We start from the raw sequence: 16,930 nt of genomic DNA on the forward strand, positions 1-16,930 counted from the left end.
AGCCACAAGACAACACCTACTACAGTTAAATCTGACTGAATTTGTACTGATGCAAATAAAGATGCTTACAACATGGAAGTCACACATAGGCCAGAAAATAGTAAGCAGTGGAGCAACTGGCTCCTAATTTCTTCTACACTGGGGCCACTTCCTCCCCCCACCCCACTGCTAAACTGTTAAAGAAGAGTGGTTAAGATAGTCACAGGATGTTCCCAGCTGCTGTTGCCTTCAAGTTGCTTAAGTGAAACAGAAAATGAGGTGTGGTGTACCAGTTGACCAGCATCAGTTGAGATGACCGCACAAGACTTTCTTAGTTTTTGGGCATCTTAGAAAGCTCCCATTCCTTTTATATCTTCTTTTCTTATGCTTAACCCAAATTAAATGTCAACTGATGGATTTACTCCTTGAAGGATTTTCACGCTGTGTTAGGAGTAGCACCCAGAGGGATCAGAATCAATCTCTGATTTCAGCTTTCTGCATGTATTTAGCACTTCTCACTGTTTGAAATTATCGAGTACTCCCTCTAAGGATTACTTTCCACAATTAAGTCTGTGAAAACAATCGGGTAAATCAAAGCTGATTATCTATAATTCACTGACTCTATCCTCCCAATTCTGATTCACAGTTTGTGGAAAAAAATAGCTCAAATGCCACTGCAAGGTATTTCCAACTGGCTAGCAACCTCTCCAGAAAGAGAAAAGCAGGAGTGAACAAGCAATGTCTTACTATCATCTTTGACACAAAACAACTTGGTTTTAAATCTTTCAAGGAAGATGCTGGCATTCAGTATTGGACTCCCACGATGTTCTTTTACATATGGGATCCAAAACCAGAGCAGGTAACTCTGGATTTCTCAGGTCTGGGGATCTTCAAGGATGGGAAAAAGCATGGTTGTAGAACGTGGTAGGGGGAGAAGAAAAAGAAGAGGAGATAAGTAAACAGCCCTCTATTAAAGAGTTTCCATGCAGTATGCAGGACCCTTTATTACAGAAAAACATCATTTCCTTTTCAAATACAGGTCTGCTGAGATCAGGAAGCACTTCTCCAAGACCTTGTCCCTAGCATGCTGCTCCACAGAGATTAAAGAAAAGTCCCTTGGTCCAGACAGTTTCTTCAATGGCACCTACCTCCCTGCTCTGCTAAATAACTGGTAAAGTCAGGTGTTTGGATTCCTCCCAGAATACTCATCACTTCCCCCCTGCACTTCCCCAAAAGCCAGTAAAGGATACAGCAGGCAAACAAAGAAAACAAAGATTTTCGGCTTTCCTTAGCTCAAACCTTGAAGCCTTATGTGATTATGAGCCTCTTCAAACATCCAAGAAAAAAAAACTGACAAACACACAGCAAATTCCCCTTGGAGATACACCCAATTAAAATTGTTACCAGACATTTCCCTTCAAATCTTCACAAGAAAGGAAAACTAGAAGAGATGCATGATGTTGTTACAGCAATTAACACTGTGCGGAAATCCAGAGTGCAGGCATTCCCCTTGTCCATGATCAAAAAAAAAAAAAAAAGTAATTCTGTACCCAAACAACCTGTTGACCTAATTTCTTCAATGGACTGTAGCGCATTTGTTTGCAAGAAGTTACAAAAACAGTAAAATAAACTTTTAAGTAATTTGCTGTTTAACATAGAAGACCACACCTGAGTGGAAAAGCATTATCCTTTAACCTGAAAAAGAAATTAAGATAACATATAGCTAAGAACTAGCCCATTGCCATACCGATAACAGTAAGGAGAGACATACACTTTTGCAATTACTCTGTCAAAGGAAAAAGGCATACATGTATATATAGTTCTGTGGTCATGTGACATGATCTTAACCACAGTTGAGGGGGGCAGGATCCAAAAAAAACCCACAAGTGAAGTCAGTCTGTAATATTTTTTTAGAGAGATAACCAAAAGCATGATTTCTCTACTGGCAAGCACACACTGACATCACTTGCCACTGGCAATTATACTAGTAGAAGGACTTTAGCAGTGTTTACTCAGTCAGATAAATAGATAATTATCCTAAGTATCAAAGTAAACTATCACACTTTACCTAGCTTGAACCTTATAATCTGATTTAGAATCACTTCCTTTTCTCTTAGCTTTTATAAATCTAGCAAAAGACTAGAAACTGTAATCATCTGTCCCTGCATTAAACAGTTTGCCTACCAGGGTGTCCAACAATATGCTCAAGTGCAGAGAGATTAAAAACAAATGAGAAATTAGATGTTGCTACGCACTACAGTTTGCAAGTGAATAGTATTACACGTGTTCTGTAAACTAGACCTGAAATTAATTCTGATCAACCAGGGGTGATCTGGTTGATCACCACGAAGACATTCTAGATGAGCCTGAAACCCAGTATAAACTGTAATGCGGATGCACTTGCACTGTTTTAAAATGACAACTTGACAACACGTTTGCATTAAAAAGGGGAGTGAAGGAGGAGAAGGGGTTAAAATACTGAAGTAGGGAAACTAAATATTTGAGTCTCTTCTTTCATGCGATCATCTCCCCCTCCACCCACCCACCTTGTTCCTCACTCCGATGCTGAGTCTTCAAGCAGAATGCTTAATCGAAGGGAAGAGCATCAAGCTCCTCTTTGATAGTTTTTATGTGGCCAACCCCAAATCTCTGGTTGCTTCTCTTACTTCTTGCAGATAATCATTAATGCTTCAGAAGTATCTAGCTAGCCTACATTGGTAAACTGTAATTAGAAATCCCTACAAACTTTGAAAAACCATTGACCAACAAATATCCCAGTGCACCCTCCAAACACAGAACCCTTATTCCAACAGGAACTTTCAGTAAAAAATGATGTGTGAACAGCAGACACTGATGTTCACACAAGCATACTGCATACAACCCAGCAGGCGATTTTTCTGTTTTTTTTGGATTATGCCCTGGAGGTGCTGGCACAATGGAATTTCAATACCATAATTGCTTATTTCTCTGTGTGCCAGCCTCTGAAATAACAGGTAAAAAGAAAAAAAATACACATAAAACAAACATTCTCTTTTTTAAATTACAGGAATCACAAAATAAAATGTTTTTAATTCTCTAGTTCAAACGATGTAATTTATAACCATGACACAAATAGAGAAGAAGCACAAAAGAAGGGAAAATACAGAAATAACATAACGTTCCCAAGGTTCAGTTTACAAGGACCTCACACAAAGTTTTTTTTTTTGCAACTCTTACTAGAAACAGTATTATTTGCTAAAAATGCAGTAGCTGCCAAAAGCTATGATCCATCTAAAGCAAACATGTTTAAGATGGAAATAGAGTGTTAATGCTGAAGAAAGACAGAATTGAGTATACAAGTTTTCTTTTAAAAGTGTTGAAGCAACTGCAGGACAGCGTTAAGCTTGTTTTTCATCTTTCTGAGAAAAAATTGATTGCATTTGCAGATAAGCACCTAAATTAGAGAGAAGTACATTAAAACAATAACAGAAGTAATCAAATTTCAAACTTTCTAATTAAACCTCTTTTTCCTGCAGAAGGTTATTGGGAATTCAACACTAGCCTCGGTTCACATGATAGAACAATGGGAAAATTTTCCGAATGGTTGAACGCTAACCCTGACAAGTGTGGAGAGCCAACTACAATACATTATATGGTAGCATAACCTGCCACCCACGTTGCTGAGAGAACAGCTTTCAAACACATGCACCGAGCTGTAAAACCACAAAATCCCTTATTACACATTGTCCCTTACTTAAGGTGAAATACACTATCCCCCCCCTTTTACAAATCTTGGTGCTTTTTTTAAACCTTCATCTCTGAAGTTTATTTAGCAGCTAACTAGACTGTTTTTCAAACTTTTTTCCCAAATGCGATTTTTCCTGTTTTGTTTTCTAACCAAAATAAAATCATGTTTTTATAGCACACAGTGAAGCCTGTTATGTCTTGCACTGTCGCTTTTTTTTTTAGCACTACTTCCACCTGTGTGACATTATCCAACATTTTAAAAGGAAATGTCTGATATATGACTAATTCATTTGTGAAGATTTATTTCTGGAGTGAAATGTTTTCCTTTTTTTTAATAAGAAGATACATGACTCATCATTGGTAAAGTAAAAAATGGTTCCATCACGCTTTTAATTGGAAGACCAGATCTTCTGTTATTTACTGTGATTCTTTTCTATTGTTACGCAATTTTAATATATTCAAAAAGATAAACTGCCACAGTATGTGTGGTTATGGACACTGGCATTCATGTAAGTCAACCACTGCTGTAGAATGACAAACATACTCCACCCTCATTACAACATGCTGCGGTTACTAGCCAAACATCTTTGCCTTTTCTGAAAAGGGTATGTTATAATAAAAGCAAAACAAATAATACAAGGGGACCTGAGATATGGTAAAAGTAATAACAATTGTTAGAAAACATAACTCTGAATATGGCAAGTGAGCTAATTAATGATTTTCGGAACGCATATAACCTCATGCTACAAAAAAAGATCACTGAAAAATGCTGGGATATAAAACTTTCTTCGTTAATGATTCCCCCCTCCTACCCCCCCACTGCACATGTCTGCTGCTTGAATCATTGCATTCCAAGATAGTTAGAGGATATACACAGTTTCTTCAGGGGTTTTCAGTTGCAACTTTGCTGGCAATGGGAATTTTATTTGCAAGTGTTTCTATTCTACTGACGAGGTCAATTAGTCCAAGGAACTATTGGTTGTTCTGTCTGATAGCTCAGTGTATTTATTCAAGCAAGCACTTTTATAACCCACAATTGAATGCAGACAGTTTCCCTTGTAAACACGACTGTCCACAGGGATTTTCACTACATTTTGGGCATGTAAAAGAAAAACATGCCTTTCTTCCCTCATCCTGATAGCACATAAGTGATTACAACTTGAATCAGGGAGGGGGGGGCGCTACTGTTTTAAATATATGATCTATTGTACCTAAATATACATATTTGGACAAATTCATAAGAGCCATGGCACATTTTACTCATTTCTCTAGGAGCTCCAAAAATTTGGTAATGCTATCAGAGACAGCTCAGCATCTCTGCTCTATCCAGGCATTAAAAAGGAAAAAGCCATAGTTTAAAAGAAACAGAGATGCTATATGTAGCGCTAGGGGTTAAAGACTACATAAAATGCTTTCACAAAAGCCAGAAGCACAGGACTATTCCACAGCTCTAGCTAGAATTTTTGTAGGTCAGCAGCACAGCCATGCCACTGACAAAATGCCTGAAGAGGAAAAATGACAGACCCTAGTCTCACAGAACTTGTATTAAAACATGCATGTACTCCCTTCACACAAAGATCTTCTTGCGACGAAGAGATTCTCCATTTTTACTAATTAGGAATGGTAAAGGGGCTAGTGTACACTGCTCTTCATTATTCAAGTCTTCTCTGAACAAATCCTTCAGAGATACAAAGAAAGTAAGAAACTATAATGGAAAATCAGAAATCTTTCACAGCTGTATTCTATCACTTTGGGTATTACACAGATACTAGAAAAACTGAAAAGCCTCCTGAAACCACCTGGGAAGTCTATAGTACAGGAGACAATCACAGAGATAATCAATAAGGAAACACGGATTCCATAGGCAATAAACTTGGTGAACACAGAAGTATTTAACACAGCATATTAAATCTCTAAAAACTATTTAATTAATATTAAAGCACCACTGAAAACAAACACTTTTTCTGAAAAATGTTACCAAGAAAAGTTGAGTCAGTATAACAAATTGATGCACAAATGGGAACAATAGGTTTTAAGGACTGGAAAGGGGAGTGCTTTATTTTGACTTAACTGAAGAAGCAGCTTTATACATAAGTATATATGGTGCTTTACCTTGATTTTGGGGGGTTTTTTAGGTAGATATAAATTACATCAGTGCAAATCAGGCCATTCTAGACAGAACAAAAGTGTCTGGCATTCACAACCTGGTACCAATGAACATCACAATTAAAAGTTTCAATTGGTCAGGTATAAACTGGACACAATCCAATGTGGACTTTGACTTGGGATATTGGTTCAACAGCACAGATCATCTGCACAGACTACAAACAAATCACTTCACCTTCCTACAAGATGATTAATACTGTTACTACTCTACAACAGTATTATCATTCTCCATGCTTCAAAAGAGTGTTGGAGAATACATCCATCTAAATTTGCAGTTGGTTTCCTACACTGTTCTATACTTGGTATAAGGCCACAATTCTAACCCTACTTTTTAAAAAAATACTAATACGAAAAGTTCAAGTATTTCACGCTCTTACTCACACACTATCTGCAACCTGCTCCTGTCCACTAGAGAAAGGACTGGAATTTGTTTATAGTATTGTAATTAGAATACACTAATGGAAGCTTGCATTAAAGCCTAGGAAAAATTCCCCCAATCATGTTGGGGGATAGTTTCCCTGCATTGAAAACACACCTTTTTTTTTCCATCTGAAGTTTTAAACCATCCATACCAGAAAGATTTTTACAGAATATATAACGAACAAGCTTTTCAAGAAATCTCCTCATATCCCTCCTACTGGAACTTCATGCACAGCAACAAGATGAAACCATGTAACCAAACACTTGCTACAAAATAGGTATTACACAGCATAACATAACAATTAGTGTCAAATCGATTCTAAGTTATCTCGCCTTTTCTCATTGGCAGTGGAGAGAGAAGCTCTTTCACTTTTAGATGAAAAATACATGTTTTCTAATTCCTTTTCCATGGTGGAACTTAGATCGAATAATCATGAAAAAGGTTATAATTCCAGGCAAGGCTTTTACATACATGTAATATTTTGTGCTTCGATCAGTTCCTTGCCTCTATATACTTGAGTTCCCTCGAGGAAAGCTCTGTACTTCATCAAGTTCCTGCCTTCCATGGAGCTGTTGCCACTTTCTTTCACCTGGCTTTTCCCCTGCTTCAGAAAGTAAAGTTGGACTGACAGTATTAAAAATACAGGGCCTCTCTAACGTACCCTTGCCTAATTTAGTCCCTCTGTGGCAAGAAAAGGTTCCTTCCTAGATTTGTGTCCCAGCAATCAAAAACAAAACAAGAACAAAGTATCTTTTTACATGCAACACATGCCACAGCATAAAAACAATGTTCCTCTCTCTTTCCTCTAAGTTCCAACAGGAAAGATGCTTATTTCTCTGAAAATGCTTAACAATTTTATGTGTGGACCAAAATAATCTCCCATTCTTCAGAATTGTTCTAGATCTAATGCGGCTCTTGGTATTTGTATGCACATATCTCATATGCACCAAAGGCTGTTTCTGTAACTGCATTTCTCATGACTGCATAGTAAGCTCTCTTCCAATGTATTACTATTCCAGGGTATAAATAGCAGGAAAACTGCAATCCTGTTCACAATTTACAGTTCGAAGCATATATTAGTTCATTACCATAAGCATAGGAATGATGAGCAGGTCATATCATCTACAGCGATGCTGACACTGGCAGGGAACAGCAATGTTATGTCATTAAATTAGCCTTTCTTTTGTAAAGAGAGGTCATGTGAACATCACAGTTGGTGACTCACAAAATAGCCTCTCTGCTGGAAGGCGGAAATATGGAGTACCAGCTGCATCAAATGGAAATAACCCTGCTTCCTAAACTTGACTCCTACCCTTGACATCAATCACAAGGCCTAATAACTAACCAACAGCAGTGGAATCTGCTTTACAGATTTCCAGTACTGGTAAATTTTAGATGTAAAGAACAGGTACTGTCTGCATGCTGATGAACTAAATCCATACCCAACTAGCATAACAGCAAGATAACAATTAAAATGAACAAGCTGATGGGATGGCCTCATCTGCAGAGCACCCTAGAGGCAGACAAGACTACAGTTTGAAATTCTATAAAATTAAAGCTTACTCCGTCTTTTTTTAGCATCAAGTGTAGTCTGCAAAAAGCAGACTGAATATTTTTAATTGACATTCTGAACCCAAGGAATAATTAGGGGACACAAATGCATCTTTTCTTGTACTGAAGAAAGAGCACAGAGGAATGGTTTCTAACCAAAGTACTTGAAGCTTAGTCAGGAATCTAAATAAAGGAGTAACAACTCAGTACTCCATCTTCAGAGGAAAGCAGTTTAAAAAGCACCTTAGAGATGTTTGGCCAGACTCAGAAGCAGTACATTTTCTTGATTCATTAGCTCACAACAGTTCTATGACAAGTTAGCATCTCCCTGTTCCTCAGTATCCAAGTTTACTCCACATACAGAAAACAGGCTGAGATTGCTAGCTGTTGAATTTCAGAAAATGGCTAGAAAAGCCCAGCCTCTTCACTACAGTCACTGGATACTGTAGGAGTGACGAGATTACAGTAGGGTCCGATTTCCTTAACTACCTGTCAGAAAGCTCCCCAGTTTGGGCATTCCTCTGGCTGCTTGCTCCCTGCTCCAGTGTGGAATCTCTTGGAGCAGTGAAGGAGCGGCCCTGTCCGTGGTGCTCAGTCATGTGGCCACCGGGGCCACTGCTGCACTTGCCACGGCTCTGGAGCACCTGGCTACCAAACACCAAGACCAAAAGGGCTCAAAAACAAACTGAAAACATAATAGACAGCAATTCAGCAAAAGACAACAAAAAGCTGAACGAAAGGACTCGCACTGTCGCCGGCAAAGACATGTTAAGATAACAAGGCTTTCACCTGAGTCTTCAAAGTCATCTTCAGAACCACATCTTGTTGAAAAGCTTAAGTAGGCTTTTGTTCCAGGAGGAAAACGTACAGCAACTGAGTTAAAGCGGACCTCTTCCAAAGCCGTGTTTAATACTTAACATCATTCTTTGATGCAAGACCTGCTACATAGGACCTCCAGTGAGAAAGTGTGGTTTTGCTACGTACGGGCTACGCATCGCTGCCCAGCGATAGAGCACTGCATGCCTATACAGGTTGTTAACCAGGGGAGTTACCGTGCTCCCACAACATTGCTTCAGACCGAACGGCTTCCGAGAGAAGCCAAATGCAAACACCTTGCCTGTCTACATTACACAAAGCCATGATCTGTTTGCAAATTTGCCCTACTACATAAAGAGAGCACATTCACAGCCAGAGGTTTTCTCTCCCTGCCTTCAGCGGGGTATTTCTGACCATTTCCTTGTAGGCCTGAACACTAATACATCTTAGCTGCCATGTGGGTTACTCCCACCCTTAAGCAGTTTGAAAAGCAAAGTACCCACAGCTACGGTGTGCACTAGCAACGGTTTGGTCCTATCACAAAGCTTGCCAGTTTCTCTGAACTACTAAATGAAAAATATGTCATACACCAAATCAAAAATCATGAGGAAGTCCAAAAAGTATGCTGGAAGAACTAACTGCTACTGGAATAGGAAGGAAATTATACCTGTCCAGTTGCATCTTACCTAGCTACAGCCAAGACAAATATGTCACATTTGGTTGTTGAGTACTCTACGGGACACAGCAGAATAGAAGACACTGTCTCTTTCCAGAGGTGTTATGCCTCTTAAAGCAACTTGAATTTTGGGATTAAAGACCAATGGCTTCTCAGATGTGAACTAACGTGAGAAGTAGCTATTTTCAGAAAGTCTGACCCTCACCTTTCCAGTGTCTTTTATATCCAAAGGTGTAGAACTGGCGAATACAAGAGTTTACAGGTGTCTTGCTTTGCTGTGTGAAGTCCCTCCCCCGACATTACAGACAGCAGAATCCATTGAAACTACTAGGTGAATATAAACCAAAATCCTGCTTGCACTTCACATCACAACACTTAATCTTTCCATAGCAAGATGAACTGCTGATGACCTAAATGTCTTGGAGAGGTACAAGGGCAACAAGCAGGTGAGCATTACTTGAAGAGACCAGAGATCTCTTGCAGCCAACATTTCACTTGCATCCTTTGCAGTGGGTTACTTTCATATCATGAGAAAGTCTAACAACTTCAATCACATACTGAAGAGTCTAGATGCAGTTCCTAAAAGGCCTCTATAGACTATCTTGTCTATCCAACCTATTTGCACCATTATGTGGGAGACCTCTGAGACCGGGAATGAGAAAATATTTGCTCTCCAAGCTTGACAGTTGTGATAAACAGGCACTTAAGTCAGAGGAGAAAGCTTACATCTTCACCGTAGTTTCTCCAGCTGAGCAAGGGAATAAAACTGTCAGATCATGACAGCTGTTCTCACCCGTAGCATGGGGTACAAATTATTTGTTTCTCAGAGGGAAAACACACTTTTATTCAGAAAATAATTTCATCTTAAGTTCCAAAAAGGACATGCCTACATACTAGATCCTAAACTTAAGCTGATCTTATATAAGTGATAAAACCGAGCCTAACAGCACATTGCATTGTTTTGAAAATTAGACCATTAGGAAGAAAATGCATGGAGGCATCACAGGACTTTCATTAGACACTATGAGCTGGGCAGGGATCCATGGAAAAATATAAAATGATTTAGCTGGATTTTCCACCCAGTTAATCAGTCCCGAAGCCAATGGAATCATTGTATAATTAAGCAGATTTCTCTAAAGAGCTCATAACAGTTCACACTGCTTTAATAACCTGCCTATGTGTCAGGGAAGCTGAAGAAAAGAGAAATTTTCCTTCAGTCCTGAAACTTTAAGGAACACATTCTGAGTATCAAGCAGTTTAGGAAATATGAAAATTGATAGAAATATTTAACATTACATTGGCAACAAAGTTAGTCACTAGTATATTACACCATCAAAGTATTATATCTCATTAGTAAGCAGCTCGACCATATTTTCATCTCAGCTTTGAAGTAAAAAGCCATGGGTATGTGGTATGCATAGCATTACTGCTCTCATGAAACATATTACAGTCATATTAATATACTATAAAAGATACTAGTAACTTTTTTCATTTAGAAGTGACTTTAACTAAATACTAAACACAGGATTCTATACATAATGTAAAAAAAGCTAAAGAAATATTGCCTGAGAAACTGCATAAGACTAATACGCTTATTATACATTTTATTGTTTCTATAGATCTTTAATGACACATATACCCTCAAAAGTGGAAGTTTACCACTGTATAAGAAACTTAAGTTATTGTAGTTATACATATAATGCTGTACTAAACATTTTTATAAAAGAATAATCATTTAGTTATTGGAAGAGTAGATGAGAGGCACAAAATCAAACTTCTAATTAAGGACAACAATGACATCTAGTGGACACTCGGAAAACAGACCCATAGCCTCACGCAAGGAAAAGATCCAACTGCTGGTATGTTACACAATGTGCAGCTCCCAAATTGCCACGATGCAGTTAAGAAGACCAAAGGACAATTTGCAGCTGATCAAAGTCAAAGCAATGTGACCATTCATTTATTTAAAAAAAAAAATATTTAATTTTAAAAAAAGTCAAGACTCTTTCATTTAAGGTTCAGATAAAAGTCTAAACTTGAGAAACACCACAAACCTTGGAAATGATATAGCCACATAGCACCAACATAGAGGCATACATGTTTACTACACTTTCTATTCCCACTGCATCTACAACCTTCTACTTATAAGTTGCTCTTGTTGGGACTTCAAACACTGAAAAAACAAAGTGAAAACAATAAAAATCCCAAAAAGTAAAAATTCAAACCACTATTTAGCACCTGCCTTTTCTCATCATTCCAATCCTTCGGTTATTGTAATACCCGCCATATAAGGGAGGTAAGTTAAACCTTCCCAATATATCAGCCAGGAGCTGCTGAGCTCCAGAGGAAGCTGAAACATCAGGTTTCTGTAACTCAAAATTAGCAAAGAAACCTGGCTCATGAGTAACCTGATTAGTTTACAAGGTGGACTTCTACGAAGATCATGGATTATTTTAAGTCTGCTTTTACTATTTACCAAAAGGCTAGCAAAACTAAGCAGTTATAGCAACACAAATCTGATCTCAGTTGTTCCGTCAAAGAAACTTCTTCTGGCTACCATAAAAAAATAGTTTTAACTATCACACTTTTGTAAATAAAAATATTAACAAAACACTACAAATCTATATCCCATTCAAAGTCTTAAGCATCAAACAGCGTATCTACAGAAGTGGAAAGTGGATATTGCATCATATTGTTAAAAACAAAAATACTACATCCCTTCCAAAATTTCTATATCTTGGTGACTGCCCAGTGTAAAAAAAGCATTGCAAAAGATTAGACACTATACTTAAAAGTAAAACATCCTTTATGAACACACCTGATGGTATTTTACATTAGACTTCCAATTTAAATTGGTATCTTGCTTGTTTTATATACAATGCTGGAAAAGTTAAGTGTTGCAATTCTGCTAGCTCTCACCATCAGCAGTGGCTAGAACCAGCTATTAGCAAATATGTACCAGATTCCCAGTTATATGAAGATTCTCCAACCAGCAGAACACAAAGAAACCTCTGCACAACTGACGATCAGGCCTTGTGTCCCAATTTCTTTCTGCCAGGGTCTCAAAGTGAGCTTTGAATCAGATGCTACTAGTTCATAAGAGTACATGCAGCCTCCCAAAAATGAAATCCAGACTCCAAAGATATTTATGCACCACACAGCCATAACTAAAACCTGAAGTTTTAAATTCTGATTCCTAGTGAGACTCAATAGCTGAGCAACCCATTCATGAAAACTTGAATTTGTGCCTTTTTTTTAAAGTCTAAAAATGCAAGTATTTAAAAGCTAACTCTCCCTTTTGATGTATGCAATGCATAGGGTTTGCAGATATCTTAAAGGAGATCGAAGTTTAACCAATTCTCAACAGCCTTGTTCTGGAAAACCCCACTCTATTCCATTACAGGATCTAGATATCAAGTCTCTTATAACCATGTAGGTAATGGAGCCTGATAAAAACCAGAAACCAGCCTAGTAAATTTACAAGATAAAAACTAAAAGCAAACACCAAAATAAACCCGGCCATTTCCCCCTCCAAGCACAATGCCGTATTTTACCTCCAAAACCAATTTCATTTCATCAGCTGTGCTAAAGAGAGGACTATCTTAAGACAGAAAGCAGAGCATCATTGACCTACCCGGATTTCCTGGAGATTATGAAAATTATTTCCTACTCTGACAGAGATTTTGCTCGGAGTGTAACTTTCGTCAGATTTGTAGTCTGCATAAATACATAACGTCTTCACTGTTGTTTTTCTTCTGCAAGAAGCAACAAAAGCTATGTAAGCATCATAACGAAAAATATTCAGGATGAATGTGTTGCTAGTTTGTACTAACTACAGATTTAAACATTCTAAAACTTAATAGAATTGTGTCTACTAATTTATAAAAACCCCGCTCTTAATGTGGAAAAAACTTTTTTCCAGTTGTATAGTTGCTTTAAATTACACACACAGACTTCATTTTCACTCTTCTCCTTTGTCTCCTTCAGAAGTGTCAGTATACCAAGAAATACAACAAAAGGTCAAGATGCCAAGTAAGCACTTGTACGTGATTAAGCATATGTTTAGCTTATCAAATACGGGCTCTATTACTGTACCAAGGAGTTCTCCAGAAAGCAAATAAAAAAGGTGACAAACATCTAACCTCATCTTAAGAGTTTGGTTAAAGAAAAAGGACTGAAAGCATCCTACACAGAATAGAATGGGAAAGGTTTCTCAAATAATCAGTTAAGTCACACAGGACTACTTTAAAAATAGGCATCTACTCTTCAAACTACACTCAAAGTCAGGACAAAAATGTCACCTTAGGTAAATATGAAACTGTTACAAATTACATACTATTAAACATTCCTCCTTTTTGTTGCTTATTTAGGCATTTAATAACCATAACATTTGAAAAAATCTCATTTTTTCAAATGCTACCTAACTGGCTTCTTACCAGTTGGGTAAAGGGATTAAACCAGGAGTCGTCCTTGCACTTCCAAAATTCCCATCTTGGTGAACAGTAATCAATAGTTATACAAAACACCCTAACCCATGTAGAATAATCTTTAATACCGAAATTGGATGTTCACCAAATGAGGCTGTGATCCATCTGACTGCCAGTAAGTTTCTAGATTATCATCTCGCAACTGATCCACTCCAAATCCTAAGAAAAAGAAAATGTGATAGTCTTGAATATCTCATTTCTGTGATGCAGACATCACAGACATAACTCTTCTTCAGCTGTTACAAACTGAAGTATGTATCCTAAGTTATAATATATAAGAAAATATTTCTAGATCTCCAAGTTGTGTCTATGCTTCTGTGACACAAAACCAAAACAGGGGAATCTGTCAAAGCTCAGCACTTGAGTGTCTTTACATTCTGATCTACTGAAGTCTGTGGGGTTTGAAACCATTCAACATGTCCTGAAATTTCAAACAGTTAATTCATACTAATTGCAAGAAGAATACTTAATGGTTCGGCTTTTCCACCTATTCCATAATCTAACTGCTGAACTAAAGGAAAACCATTAGCAGAGACCATTGATTTGTAAAATTTTAGTCAAATATTCTTTTCAAGCAGTCTCCTGAAATATTTTTCCTTTTTCAAGTTAGTAGCTAGAACAAGCAATAAATAGATGCCAAAAAACAGTATTCCTAAAAGTCAATGCTGTCACATTTAAAGAAACAACTCCAAATCTTTATTTTTCCTGTTCCCTCATTACCTGTCCTTTTACTAATCATATCCTTTTATTGATTGCCCACACTAGCTGCAGCTTTAATTCAGCAGTTGAAGTTTAATCTGCAATAAAAAGTTATCTTCATTCCAAAGTGAATAAACCGTATGATATTTTTCTCCAAGGAAGATAATGGGATATCAGACTAAAGACATTCAGCCTGAGCACAATATCGTGACATAAAGGGATCACTGACTCTAGGTTGAAGCAAGATACCAGAATCAATTCCCAACAGCTATTTCTGAAATAGCAACTCAACTACCTCAAAAGAATAGATTTTCAGATACTTTGAGCAGGTATAAGCTATCATTAACTGCACCTTATAACAGTTTCACTTTTTTCACAGGACTTTAGGGAGCAAAGTCCACACAAAGTTTGGACATAACATTTAGGTCACCCAGCTACATGGTTTTTTAAGTTAAAAATCTAAGATATTCAGGCAAAATGCCAAAGCATAAACAATTACACAGTGTTGGGTGTGGTTTTGCTCACATGGTTTAGTTTGTTCACTGTGCAAGTAAAAAAACCAATTTCATATAAAACTGGTAAGAGATCTGTTTTGTTAGTATGAGATATTTCCTCATTCTAGGATTTCTGATATAGTTATAACTTTCATACTGCATCAAATATAGACTAGGCCAAAATTATTTGTAGTGGCTACCCATACAGCTTACACTACAGCAGTTTTACTGCTACACTCTGTATGTATGTCTTCTTATAAAAACATAAACCACTATATATTCTAAGAAGAAAAATTAACATTCAGCTTTTTACATCATTTGTTGTGATTTTACCTGGCTTACAGGATGAGAGAGACCAAACTGCTTGGGAGCCTATTTCTCTAACAGTACCAGTCCTCTCTAACTGCTTTGGATCAGCGCCAGGTGGTGTCTTGTTTGGGGTAGTCATTTCTAGTAAAAGAAAACAAGTAAGTTAGTTGATATATTTTTAGCTTGATTGGAAAATTAAAGGATTGTGTTTGTTCATATAGACACTTTAATTCTTTGGCTTCACACTTCAGACTTAATAGAACATGGAGTTTATACATACATGCATACATTTTTGCATGCCTGTAGAACCTTCTATTTATATATATAATAAAGTAAAAAATAAAGTATATCTTTAAATAAGAGGTTCTAAACACATGTAAATTTTGTGTCCCTAAAAATTCAATACAGACTTGGAACATTCATATGACATTTTTGCTTGTATTATTATAATTCACAGGTACAGAGTCAGTCAGGGTTTCAGGATTTGGGTTTTTAAGGTTTTGTTAGTTTTTAAGAAACTAAAACAGACCCTGTATTGCTAGCCTTTAAATCAACAATTTCACTCCCTCCCCCCACATGCACTTAAAGGGGTTTTTTTAATCTGCAAGTCCAGAAGCTAGAGCAAGCCTGTCCTCCCAAGTACTTCTCCTTAAAAATAGGAAATGAGAGTTTAAACAAATCATACAGTCTAATTTGGTAGGAATTGGTTATTGCCACATGTATCCACAGTCCATTTCCTTAACTTCACAAGTTCATCTGGAATCATTAACCTGTGACTTGTACTGCTCAAGTAATCCCATTCAGTCTCAACACCTAGACTACTGCCACATGTATTACAACATAATCATGTAGCACCTTACTACTTCCTAGACAGTAGCTTAAAAGACCTTTTTTTCCATAAGAAAATAATATTCCAAAGACACGTAAATTCAAGGAACTACATTAAATCTTAAAATGAAACACAAAGCACTCAGGAGTCAGTGAATGAGAGCTGACTTCTAATCCTTTGCTAATACGCACATCATACTATGCTCCGCTAATCTCAGAAAAGTCTTCAAGTACTTCACCTAGATAGCAAACAAGGTACTGAACTAGGCTGATATCCACAGGATCCAGACCTTAACCACTACAGAACTAATACAAAGCAGAGATAGGATTGTCTGTGTAAGAATAACTCTGTCGCTAAAAACTGTTGGACACAGGAAATCTGAATTCTGTAGTGTACATCGCTGTCCGCAAACACTTTCTACTGACCCTTGGCTCATTTTTTTTTTTTTTTTTTTTTCATTTTGCAAACACAGACTTCAGACAGACTTCCAGGGGGTTTTTACCTACTTTCTCACATACAAGACAGTAGTCCTGACTACCATAAAAAAAATCTGAAGAAATAGTTACATGTGTAATAAAATCTAAGTACTGACAACAGCAAGTGTCACAAAAGGCCACAAACAGAAAGCCTTGCTCAAACACCATCCTCTCAGAAAAGTGGGTTGAACACTACACAGCTAATCCTACAGATTTCACGTATATTCATATAATTCACAGATATACTAATCCTAATGCCATCCAATTAAAAAAAACCAACTCATGCAACAAGATGTTTTAA

General features: G+C 37.3%; 1 protein-coding gene across 3 annotated transcripts in view; it reads right to left on the minus strand.

Annotated features, from left to right (window-relative positions):
• The window catches only part of ANAPC10 (anaphase promoting complex subunit 10), a 38,152-nt gene that overhangs the window by 15,903 nt on the left and 5,319 nt on the right, over positions 1–16,930 (minus strand). For all 3 annotated transcript variants that reach the window (XR_012628808.1, XR_012628809.1, XM_074867394.1), the window contains exons 2-4: positions 15,349–15,465; positions 13,891–13,981; positions 12,970–13,090 (exon numbers count right to left, since the gene is read on the minus strand). Coding sequence is in view for 1 of the 3 variants with exons in the window: in XM_074867394.1 (XP_074723495.1) it covers positions 12,970–13,090; positions 13,891–13,981; positions 15,349–15,463 (327 nt within the window). In the remaining 2 variants the exon portion in view is untranslated. The remainder of the gene's footprint in view (positions 1–12,969; positions 13,091–13,890; positions 13,982–15,348; positions 15,466–16,930) is intronic.

The sequence above is a fragment of the Strix uralensis genome, chromosome 4 (genome assembly GCF_047716275.1).
Source record: "Strix uralensis isolate ZFMK-TIS-50842 chromosome 4, bStrUra1, whole genome shotgun sequence".
In the NCBI taxonomy this organism is placed as follows: Eukaryota; Metazoa; Chordata; class Aves; order Strigiformes; family Strigidae; genus Strix; species Strix uralensis.